The sequence below is a fragment of the Erpetoichthys calabaricus genome, chromosome 16, assembly GCF_900747795.2.
Source record: "Erpetoichthys calabaricus chromosome 16, fErpCal1.3, whole genome shotgun sequence".
In the NCBI taxonomy this organism is placed as follows: Eukaryota; Metazoa; Chordata; class Cladistia; order Polypteriformes; family Polypteridae; genus Erpetoichthys; species Erpetoichthys calabaricus.
Genome location: NC_041409.2, coordinates 6,347,477 through 6,360,509, shown reverse-complemented (window position 1 = coordinate 6,360,509; position 13,033 = coordinate 6,347,477). Strand labels below are relative to the sequence as shown.

The 13,033-nt window shown below is 37.0% G+C and overlaps 1 protein-coding gene across 1 annotated transcript in view; it reads left to right on the top strand.

Moving 5' to 3' along the window:
- Positions 1–13,033, top strand: part of sptlc2a (serine palmitoyltransferase, long chain base subunit 2a) — a 96,219-nt gene that overhangs the window by 49,799 nt on the left and 33,387 nt on the right. The window contains exon 7 of the mRNA XM_028821235.2: positions 10,425–10,530. Within this exon, the coding sequence (XP_028677068.1) occupies positions 10,425–10,530 (106 nt within the window). The remainder of the gene's footprint in view (positions 1–10,424; positions 10,531–13,033) is intronic.

Below are 13,033 nucleotides of genomic sequence, written 5' to 3'. Positions count from 1 at the left end.
AAGATGAAGTTTATGATGTTCTACTTTAATGACATAATAAACTACGTAATTAAAGTGTAAATTTCGAGATTAAAGTTCTGTGCTTTTTTTCCCCACTGTGTGCCAATTTTTTTTTTTTTTATTTCTTTTCTCTGTACCTTAATAAGCTTCCATATGACACTCAGATGGTGGGCTACAATTCGCCTTTTCACAGCGACTTTGATATCTGACAACTTCTTTTTTATTTCGGGCACCGTGTGACTTTGTGAACTTGAACTTTCGAGTTTCTCCAACACTCTATGTCACTCGATCAACTTCCTTTTGTTGTTTATACCTCTGTTTAAACCAACACACAGTACGTTTTTCATTGTCTCCACTTGGTATTCGCTGAAATTCTTCTATATTCCCCGTGCTTTTGCCATTGTCTTTTACAGAATGCCGAGCTTAAGGGCTATTTATATTGATTTGCATATTCAAAGAGGCGTAATTCTGGGAGGAGTTTGGGAGTGGCAGCAGGCACGTGCACGTGCGTTTACTTTTTTTGCTGACCGGGTTTTATGTAGCGGAAGAACATTGAAGTTGGCGTTCGCAAAGATTTATGCATCTGGATTTTTTTGTGCGTACAAACATTTCCGCTTTTGTCCGTACGCCATATTTTAGTGTGAATTCTATGCACTGCGTTATGCATGAGGCCCCAGATCATCTTTCTCTTAACACTGGGAAAACATCTTTTCGCAGTTCAACCTAATTAGAACTCTTAATGGTTAATGGGGTATCTAGGAGCTTGGTATATATTACAGCACCAAAAAAACTTGTCAACAGTGTGGGTAAGCAAACCTGTGTCCCATGGGATGTGGTGTCTCCTGGGCTGGTAGTGCCTTTTTCTCTTTTCCTCTGTCAAATTAAGCATTTTGATCCTCCTCTTCTTTCCTTTTTACATAGTTTCATTAGTATTGTTTTATCAGGATAATTGTAATTGCATAGCTGTATTTGAACTGTTATTGATATATACTTGATTGCCAACCAAACAAAAAACAAATCTGTTCTCTTTTTATTGGTAGAAGCTCTTCTATGTTTATAGTGCTTTGTATGGAATGACCTAAACCGTGAACTCATAGACAGGTGTGTTTAACTCTGTGAAAATTTTGAAGTCCACAAATATTCCCATCAACAGACTATTCAAACAGGCTGAGGGTGCAGTTTTTAAATATAGTACATGCTATGGGGTTCATACTTTTCAGAGCTGGATTCTTTAGTGTAAAAATGATAATGGCAGAGCCTAGGTGGTATTTTTTTCCCATGCATGAGTGGATGTTAACCACATTTTCCACTGCAATTACTGCAGTAGACTGGCTAAGAATATCATATTCCACAGTCATGAGCATTGTACAAAAAAAACATTTTAATGTGCACACAAGTATTAATACAGGTTTGCATGGCCCCGTAAAGTGATAGTTTTCAAGGGGGTGGCACTAATGAAGAGAAGGAATCACATTGCATGACAGTTGCAGTCAAAATATAGAACCATTTTATTGAACAAATTTTGCAAACCACTTAAACTATTATTTTGACAACATATTTTCAACCATCCAAAGAGGCATTTAGACTTAGTAAAATGTCCAGAGGTGCTTGTCAAAAGTTGTGTTGCACTGAACATGTCTTAGAAAATTGGTAAAAAGTAAATATTTTTTGTAAACCAACTACACTTTGTTAATGTTAAATATCTCTGTCCACTGACATGTTAAAGTGACTTTTTAAACAGCTTTACCATCATTAAGCTGCATAATTATTTAAACTAATAAATAATAACAATAAAATAAAGAATAGTATTATTACTGATAGTTGCACTATTACTTCAAGACTTCAAGCCCAGGTGCATTACACAGTATTCACCAAATTAAAATAAAATAAAATTAGTGCAACTTGGTGATGACATCTTTACCGACTGAACCATCATTTAGGCAAACTGCGTTAATATGAACCTTGCTTCAAGCTAAGTTATATACATAAATAATAAAACTGCAACTTGCATTTATAATGCTATTTGTGGTATAGCCCTACGGAATCGTATTAGGGCCACTGTGAAGAAAAAAATTCGGACACGGAAGAAAAAAACAAACTATATGTCGAGAATAAAGTCGACATGTTGACTTTATTCTTGACATTTCCACTTTAATTTTGACGCTTATGTAGAGATTAAAGTCGACATTTCCACTTTATTCTCATAGTTTATTTTATAATCCACATTACTAACCGAGAATGCTAAACCGGATGGACGCAGGGACTTCCGGCCATGGGCCGTAGCCGCAAAAAGATGTACTGCGCAGACGCCCCAAGAAATGAGGCGCCGCGAGAGGCGGACAAGACCACAGAAAAAAGGAGTGAGCACAGAAAAAAGGAGTCAAACGCAGGCGACGCACACAGCGCCGCACGAGCAAATACCCCCCACACACACACAAGCAACAGACGGATTTAACAAGCCCCTAGCACACAAAAAAAAGAAGCCAAGAGCACCACACAAAGCCCATTGGACATGAAACGGGACAGACTACGGACATAGCACACGAAACGTACACAAAAACGACGATTCAGACCCACAACCACAGTAACATAAATAACAAATGACACACAAAGCCCCATTTCTAAATGAACCGTCCGTATTAAATATACGTCATCTCAACACGTTCACAATATGCAGCATAGGTAGATCTCATTACAGTGAGGCACTATTAACCGTTCAACCGCAGAAAAGGCTCCATATTAACAGTGAGTGCGATCCTCCTTATTACTTATCCATATTTCTCACGCTCAAGAACAAACAAGTCATGAATTCACGATCACAGGTACAAAACGATACCTCTCGGATAACGGGACCAAACACAATTCACACTATGCAGCATAGGTGGATCTCATTACAATAAGGCACTATTAACCGTTCAACCGCAGAAAAGGCTCCATATTAACATTGAGTGCAATACTCCTTATTACTTATCCATATTTCTAGAAGAAAAAATGTCTCGGCTCCAAAAACGCAAAGCTCAACTAAAGCTTCTAACTAACGATGTACCTAAAAGTAAAAACTTTATGAACTGCATTAGATCCTACAATAGTTCATTTGCTTTTGCATCTACCGGAGTAAATATCAGTCCACCAAAAGGCAATGGCCCATACTGCTTTCGCATATGTGCACAAATACTGCATCGCATTGGAACAGTGCACCCTGAAACAAATCAACAACGCAAATATGCACAAATCTACATCCTAGATCCACATGACGCAATCTATCAATCAAAGTGCTGCATCGCAACAGGCACGGATTCAAAACGAAACACCTCCCGTCTCAGACATACGTTAACGGCAGCGAAGGCTACAACGCGCTTCTCACACAGCACAAGCAAATCGATTACAGCTCCAAAACAACACGTCCCAAATACTACACATGCAACAACGCGCCTCTCAAACGGCACAAGCAAAACATACACCAGGAAAATTCATTCAGATTAATGAATGTCATTTGCAATCATTGTCATTCAGTTCACTTCCCTGAAGAAACAACTGGCAATACAAGTAATACATTTACACGTTGTTGTCAAAAGGGTCAAATTAGACTGCCTCCTTTACATTCATATCCTGAATATCTACAGAAGCTTCTAACTAACGATGTACCTGAAAGTGAAATCTTTATGAACTGCATTAGATCCTACAAATCGGTATCCACTATGAACATTAATGGTGGCACTGCACGTGACATCCGTCTTGCAAAACTGTTATTTATTGATGAATGTACAATGGCATCCAGTCACTTACTCAACACCATTCATAAACTTCTACAAACGTTTAGGAATAATAATATTCCCTTTGGAGGAAAGGTACTTTTATTAGGAGGAGATTTTAGACAGTGCTTAGCTATTCTTCCACATGCCATGCGCTCAGCTATTGTTCAGTGCACCTTAAAATACGCAGACAATTGGCATTGCTTTCAAAAGATACAGTTAGTACAAAACATACGATGTCCAGAAACAGATCATAACAATTGCTTATTACAACTGGGAGATGGTACACTCACCAATACAGATGGACTTCACCCACATATTATTACAATTCCTCAAGCCTTTATCTGCGACGACTTAGTTACAGACAGATTTGGAACAGCAATCTCATTAGACCAAATGCCCCTTTTAACACAATACACTATATTATGTCCAAAAAATATTAATGTGGAAAACATAAATACCCAAGTCATTCCATTACTTCCTGGAGAGACACAACTCTTTCTAAGCCCTGACAAACTTGACTCTGATCACAACAATAACCATCTTCATTGACATTACAAGTTCTGACCTGGAATTACCTTTTACACTTAAACGGCGTGTACAAAGAAATTTTACAATAAACCTTTACACTGTGCCACACACTTTATTGTTTGCTTTCTATTTGCATCATCTACACCTTCACACTATTCTATATCTCATTCATACATCATGCTCTTTGTCATTTCCAACACCAGGGGTTGGCGAGCGAAGCGAGCAGGGGGCGGAGCCCCCTAGTTAAAGTAGAATGTCGTAAACTAAACTTCATCCTAAAATCAATGTTTAATTTACTAGATTTTCTCAAACCCCATCATAAGTTAATGCAGCACATTGAATGATTTGTGTTAAGTGTTCCCCGACCCAGTTGTTAATCACTACGCTTCTTAAACTGACTTCCTCCGTACTAAGAGGAGGCGCCGGCAGCAATCACCGCACAGAATCCATTCACTTCATGATATTCCTGCTCTCTGAAAATTTAGAATGCTAAGATAAATACTTGATATCATTTTCATGATGAAATGCATTAAAGCAGGTATTAAACATGCACGGTAGTGCTGCTACCTTGCAGTAAGGGGTCCCAAGGTGTATGTTCAGTGTAAAGAACTTTATGGCAGGTGTGACGAGGCTCGAAAAAACTGGATGTATGAATGGGTATCACAAAGGTTTAACTTAAATATTGTGTAAATGTTGGGCTTGTGATCTGGTGGTCAGAGACACGAACACAGAATTCAATGAATGTTCTTCTGAGCAGGCTTTCTTTATTGCATGTGTTCTGTCTTTCTGACGTACCAAAACCCCAGTTCCTATCCTTCCTTTTTCTTTCTCCACATAACCAATCATCACATGATAAATGTCTCTGTGAAATTAAAACTAGTTATAAACTTAGCCCACGGAGTGTTCAGAACTTTAAAAATATCTTTGTTATACATGTTTAATTATGCCATCCATTCTGGGTTGCCCCCATCCCAGTAAGCATTGTGTGTGAGGCAGGAGCAAATCCTGAACGAGTTGCCAGCACATCGCAGGGTGAATACGAGCAAAACATACACTAGCAGGGTCAATATAGCCTTTCAAAACCCCACATCCTACATGACTTTGAAAGGAAACTGAAGCACGGCAAGTAAACCCACCAGAAAAACATGCAAATTCAAGGCAGGGTACACCCGAGACACCTTTGCTGCGAGGCAGCAGTGCAGCCTCCATGCTGCCGTGCCCCCACATGATTAATACATGCTTTAATGCATTTCAACACGAAAATGATATCAAGTATTTATCTTCGCATTCTAAATGTTCAGAGAGCAGGAATATCATGAAGTGAATGTATTCTGTGCGGCGATCGCTGCGGCGCCTCCTCAGTACAAGAGGAAGTCAGTTTAAGAAGCACGTACCGATTTAACATGGCTGGGGGAACACTTAATACAAATACAAAGCATTTAATGTGCTATATAACATGACGGGGTTTGAGAAAATCTTGTAAATTAAATATTCATTTTTACGATGAAGTTTAGTTCACGATGTTCTTCTTTAATGACAAATTACGAGAATAAAGTCGACATGTCAACTTTAATCTTGACATAAAAGGTGAGAATAAAGTAGAAATGTCGAGAATAAAGTCAACATGTCGTCACACTATTACACAGTACCCAGGTACATTACACTGTATTGAAAACACATAAAACAAGTACAACTTGGCTTGCAGTATTATCCAGTAGTATAGAAACAGTATTCACACATTTGAACATAATGGTCCACATCCGACCTTTTAAATCCAAAGTATCTCCAGGCAACAGACATGACTCCTTTTTTTCGGCAAAAGTTCTTCTGTATCATCATGTTCAACTTTATCATCAGCTACAGCTTCGGAATGTTCTCTGTCTATTTTCACTGCGCAATACCTACACTACCTATTTAGCGGTGTAGCAGTGAAAAAGAGCCCCCGCGCAACACATCTGTGATTAGCAGTGTAGCAGTGAAAAAGGTCCCCACTTGAACAGTTTTCCGCTGTGCCACGTTCCGAACGTCGTTTAGGCAATTTAAACTGGTGTTGCGTTATAAGAAAAATCCATATCATAATAAAAATAAAAAACAGTTTTCAGTATGAACCGGTATACCGCCCCGCACTAGCACAGCCTTTAGTTGTAACCAGGACAGGATTATTTTTTTGGTCTTATTTAAGTCTGAGACCTAAGCGAGTTGGGAGGGGCATGTGGCAGGGACAAAGAACTACTTTTAAGCTTTGTATTGTATGTTCTGTGTGCTTACAATAATAGAAAAGTAGGCGTTTCTTTTAAAAGAGCCAATAAGGGCCTAGAACTTGTCTGTCTCTGTGTCTCTCAAACTGGAGAGAGTGCAAGGGACATTTTAGGAGGCATTTAAAGTGGCTCGACTCTTCTGTAAAAGCGCACATAGTAGTGGGTTGTAAAAGTAAACAATGCTTCAGTAGCTCCTTTGTGACTTTTAACAGTTTTGTTTTGCCACCTTGTAGATAGCCATGTCACATTCATTATAGGCATTAGGTTCTTCAGAGTTGCACTTTCACTTATTCTTGCAAAAATTCTTTTATATGTACTCGGTAATCAAGATGCAAAAATGCTAATGGTTAAAAAAAACAAAAATAATAAATAAAAATCAAAAGGAAGAGTGCCTATCAATTTTAAGCAATAAATTTAAGACGATAATAATGGACAGAAGTCAAAGACCAAACATTTATTGGAAAAGAGAGTGGAAAAAATGCCAGTGTCAAGCTGGTATTTTGCAGTGTGGATTTACTGTACATGCTGGATGATTGAAGGTGAGCCCTTTTCCACCATGAATTATGTTCTTGGAATACTTTGCCTATGGTAATTTGAGACATTTAGATGAGAGTTTCTGATCTAGCACAATGGTGTACTTAATAGACAATTGAGTAAAGCCTTGCAGAACTGGCAAGAGCCTTGTTTGTCCAGCTGAAGTTGTAATGAGTAAAGTAATGCTTAGTGATAAATTTCCTTGCCAGCTTGAGGGGGCAAAAAATAACCTTTCTTTCTGTGATATGGTTGAATGACACATTGATGACCTGGCACAAGATATTAATGGTAAGTTGATTGCAAAGTGAAACATTTTCACTCCAGTTATATGAATCTGCTCTTAATAGTGGGCCTCTTCACTTACTTTATTACAATGGGGCATAAGAAAAAAGCTGTTTTAATTTGTAAATTTTAGGTGAGTTCCTAAAGTTTGCTCTGTGGTATTTATTTGTCCTCTACAACATACTGTCATTTTCTTCCTTCTTTACAATCTTCCTTTCTCCACAATCTATGACCATACGTAGCTTGCAAAGTAAAATGTATTTTGTTTTGTTTAGGATTGAGTTTTACAATTACTGTGTTTCTCAGTTTGAGATGTCACTGTTATTTGCTTCACCTTGTTTTTCTCCCTATTATGTTCTCCTTTCCCCACCTTTGTGTTGTTTTATCAAATTGGAGTAGGAGTAAGGATTACAAAGATCTCACAATTCAGGGGCACATGGGTCAATATTTCCAAACATATATAGTAACATTTATACTCAAAGATTATGCCAACATGCAAATTAACTTTTACAATACGCACATAATAAGTACCTAAAAAAGAAAGCAAGTATCGATATCCATTAATTAAACAGGATATTTCTGGCAAAAAAAATTTCTTGTCCTAGTCTTAAATTTAACTTGAATCGTTTCATCTAGGCAATTCAAGTACAAATACAGCGATTCAAATACAGTACAGTGGAACCTCGGTTCGCGAACGTCTCGGTACACGTACAAATCGGTTTACGACCAAAAAGTTCGCCAAACTTTTGCCTCGGTTCACGACCACACACTCGGTATACGAACAAGCCAGGTTCCCTTTCGGTTTGTACATGTTCAGTCTCTCCCTGTGCATTTCCTGTGCAGTGAGCAAGAGAGAGAGAGCGAGAGCGCGAGACACACACACAGGCAGTGAGTGAGAGAGAGAGAGAGAGAGAGAGAGAGCTGTGCACACACACACAGGCAGCGCGCGAGAGAGAGCCGCGCACACACACAGGCAGCACCAGAGAGACAGACACGCACACACACAGGAGCACGAGAGAGGCATGCACACACACACAGGAACGCGCTAGAGAGACACACAAACACAGGCGCTCCAGGCTCGCAAAAGAGAGAGAGAGAGAGGGAGGGACGCATAAGGTAGAGAAGGCTTGTTTTTGTTTTCAGTTGTTTACAGTGATCGGTTCGTAGCCTGCATTGTTGCAATGTTACTTTTCTTGGTGGTTTATTAAATTACGGATTTTTCAAATGTTCATTTTTTCCCCTGTGCTTAAAACTCATTAAAAAAAAAGTGTTTTTAGCGAGTGGTTCCTAGCACTATAGCGCGAACTATTGCAGTGTTAGTTTTCTCTGTTGTTCAAGGTTTTCTCAGTGTTATTCAATGTTTTTACATTTAGTTTACTATTACGCTGTGCATTCTATGGTATAATTAACTATATTTGTGCTTAAAAATTTTAAAAAATATATATTTACATACAGTTCGTATGGTCTGGAACGGATTAATTGAATTTACATAGAATCCTATGGGGGTATATTGCTTCCGTTCATGACCAAATCGGTTTACGACCAGAGTTTTGGAACGAATTATGGTCGTGAACCGAGGTTCCACTGTACTTGCAAAGGTCAGCAGGTATGGGAATACTATATTATGTTGTGTTGCATCTTACCTGCATACTTTTATTAAAATTTTACTGGATAGGTTATTTGGACTTTTGGTGCTAATTAACTTTACTAACATAACTGTTTTCAACATGAAAGTAATATTAGCATTTCTAATAAAAAAGCTAACCTCAAAATCGCTTATAGACAACACATACCCTCAACACTAGAGGGTTTAACAGACAACTTAATTTATACTATATTGGCTGTACAGGCAAGTGTATATTTGGTATATTTTCCAATGAAATAAAGGCTGAACTTGTTTATGTGATGTGTTTAATAATGTCCTGATGTACATGAGCTATTTGTAAGTATCTACAGTAATTTGTAGTTTTCTTTCTCCTCTAGTACTTCTTTAGTGCCTTCAGTTGTGTTTTTGTGTTAGTAACAATTCATCTTATTTCTATTTTCAATTTTAAGTAAAATGTTTATGTATTGTATTGAAAAGTAAGATTCTTTTTGACAAAATGCATTGCATTAGTATGAATTGATCTTTTGATTAAGGCAGATATAATTTATACAATTCACAATAGCCCATTTTGCATCTGCATAAGTATTTCCATATTAAACAGGAAGTTTGAACAATCTGTGTATCACCTTTGTGTAGCTGTTTAAAGTGTTTTTTTATTTTTGAGGATTTTCACTATTATTCTTGTTTTGTAATTTATTCACAGTAATCGCAAAAGAAATTAGCTTTTTCAATGTAGTAGTTTTCTCAAATGATAGTACTAGGGTGCTGTACCATGTTAAGCCATTATGAATGTAGAGAAAAGCCAAGCAAAATGACACCTTTTATTGGCTAACTAAAAAGATTACAATATGCAAGCTTTCGAGGCAACTCAGGCCCCTTCTTCATGCATTCTTCATGCCTGAAGAAGGGGCCTGAGTTGCCTCGAAAGCTTGCATATTGTAATCTTTTTAGTTAGCCAATAAAAGGTGTCATTTTGCTTGGCTTTTCTCTCAAATGATAGATAGTCAAGTCGGGTATAGAGGCCAAACACAAGTCACTAGATGGAGCTGTTGGCCATTTTATAATAGAAAATGTTTCACTAAATGAGGCTGGTAAAAATTTAAGGAGCTTTCACTGGGCATTATATACAAATTTTCCTGATAATCTTGCATAGAGGATTTGGTGTCCAAATGTAGTGCAGTTATAATGTTTGTAGATCATATTCTTGTTCAAAGGTTTTGTTGGGAACATTATCTGAGACCGGAAAAAAGTAATTTGTAAACCTGCATATTTTAATGATTTGTTTTCATAAATCCAATGTAACATATTGTTTTCTCTGAATATTTACAATCTAGTTTTTGCCATTAGATTTTTTTATTTTTATATATTTTTCTTGAATCATACATCAATCTCTTTTAGGTGTCATATTTTTGTTTTATATAACAAATGTTTTAATTGATTCTATTTGTTTCATCCCCACAGATATGCAAAGTCTGGAGAAGCTCCTCAAAGATGCCATTGTTCACGGACAGCCCCGTACTCATCGACCATGGAAAAAAATACTTATATTGGTTGAAGGAATTTATAGGTATTGTGTATTTTTGAGTGCAGCTTGTATAGCACATAATTTTCATGTTATTTTTCTGAGTGTAAGACTATTTACACGTATTACCAATATTTGAAGTTGTATTAAATATGTTACAATAATAAGGCAGAAATTACCTCAGAAATGTTAACCAGTATAATTGAAATAATTTGGAAAGAGTGGGACATTTTTTTCAATTCCTGTGAAACCACAATGTTATGCTATTGTTCTGAACAACATTAACTACTGAAGAGTATCATTTGGCTTGTACTACACTCAGTAGTGTGATCCTTTAAGGGTTCATTAAGCAATTCACTTGTGTTTAGTATATACCGTACAGTGGGTCACATAACATTTTTAATTCAGATGCAGACTTTTCCTGTAGCACAGCATCAGATTATAAATATCCCTGTTGCAATGGCAAAATTGTCTATGTTGCGTGTTGATTAGCATGTGCAAGAAATAATTCAACTGTACTTTGTGTATGCAACAAGATTAACTGAGCATTTAAATATATGCCTGAGTATATCTTTTATATTGGCATTTGTTAGATGCCTGGCCCTCTAGTGGTGGTTATGTGCAGAGTTGGCTATATTGCTGTAAGATGCCAGTTTTCAGGCAAATTAGACTGCTTTGTTGTGCCTTAACAGAGTAATCCAGTAAGTAGATAGATAGATAGGTAGAGAGTGTGTGTGTTTACTATCTATCTATACAGTATATATCTTTCATTTGAGAGAGGTGGGGTAAATTGCTGTGCAGTCTTCTGGTCTGGGGACATAGGGGGTTTATTGTGACCATAGAAAATATTTAATTTAAACTAAACATCAGAACCCAAAGAACAAATCAAAATTCTTTAGTCCAAATTATTTTCTTTTGACCTAAAGAGTGATGCTGTCCATGGTATTTATTTCCTTATGAAAGACAAATCGAATCATTACATTCCCATTTAAACAAAGATCAGAAGTAGTTTTACGTAATGTAAAATGGTTACTGTGACATCACACACCCATAGCAATAGTGTGACTGAAGGAAAAGTGCTTTGTGCTCTCAGTGATATTATCAGAAAGCAAAGCACTGTATACTAGCAGCTAGAGGTGAAAGGTATGTTCCAGATACATTATAGTACATTAACCAGACACCAATAAAGAAAAATTAAAACAATCATGCTTTATTAATACAATATATAGTACCTTTCTGTAATGAACACCATTCAGAGGCACTTTACAGTTATAGACACTACAGTTGTTTCCATTTGTTTATTTATTTACAAATGAAGCACAGCCAGGTTAAGCAACGTGCTTATAGATAGATAAATGCTTATTTGCCCCCTAGGAGAAATTAAAACTTGACCCAAGTTCAAGAGAGAGAAAGAAAAATAAATCTATAAAATATATAATATAACAAACAATAGACCCCTTTGGCTTCAATACTGAAGAGCTGCTTCTGTCAATAACAGGCTTGTAGGTGCCAGTAAGATGGTCAACCCTCTCCAGATTCACATTTGAAGGCATTAACATTTGAATACAGCGAGACCAGCTTGTTGTGTCCACAAAAAGAGAATTAGAATATATTGGAATGAATCAATTCAGTTGCAGAATTTAAAAATAAATATTAGCAGAATGATGCAACCCCCTCCTAGTCAGCAGCATGGATGAATTCAAACTTCATTTCAAAATCTTGATTGTTATGAATTCACTTATATTTCACTTATATTTCTCATTCTCACAAGTCTCCTGACCCCCTCTTGCTTTTCCCATTCCATCTGATCATATCTGATGAATCCAGTCAAGCCTTAAGTAGCATTGGAAATAGGAGGTTAAAGCCAGTTTTGCTGCAGTTAGTAAAATGCCACTGTGCCTGAACTCGCTGTAATTCGACATGAGATGTGACAGTTCTTTCAGCTTAAAAAGTGATTGAACATTCCTCATTTTATGGAGGTTAGCCAGTTTTCAATCCTTTCCACCTTACTTTTATCCTCGCTCTGGATCTTCGTTCCAACATTGGACAAACTGCTTCTCCAATACAGTGTAAGATAACTTTGATGGTCATGATCACAGGGCTGCCAGCTGAGTTTGGGAATATTTAATACATCCTCAGATTCTCTTACATACTGAGATGTTGTAGATGTAAGGTACCCTTTGATCCTATGTGCTAACTGTGTGACATCTCTCATGTTCACAAGCCAGACGCCAAATCTTAATATAATTATTAACATTAAAAGAAAGAAGGAAAGTTTATCGCAAAAAATATAGAGGAAAGAGAGTGCATCTGTGAAAAGGCTGCTGCATGATATGGGGCCCAAAAAATGATTACGGTTGCATAGTCAGAAACAGGCAATGATTCAGCAAACTTAGAGTGTTAAAGAAGATTGCCTTAACTACTGTACAACACTCACTGTAAAATATAATTTCTTAAATTATTTTCCATAATTTCTTACAATGTACTGTATAATACCTTGATTAAGGAAAGATTGAAAGAAAAAAACATGATGTGGATTAATACAAAC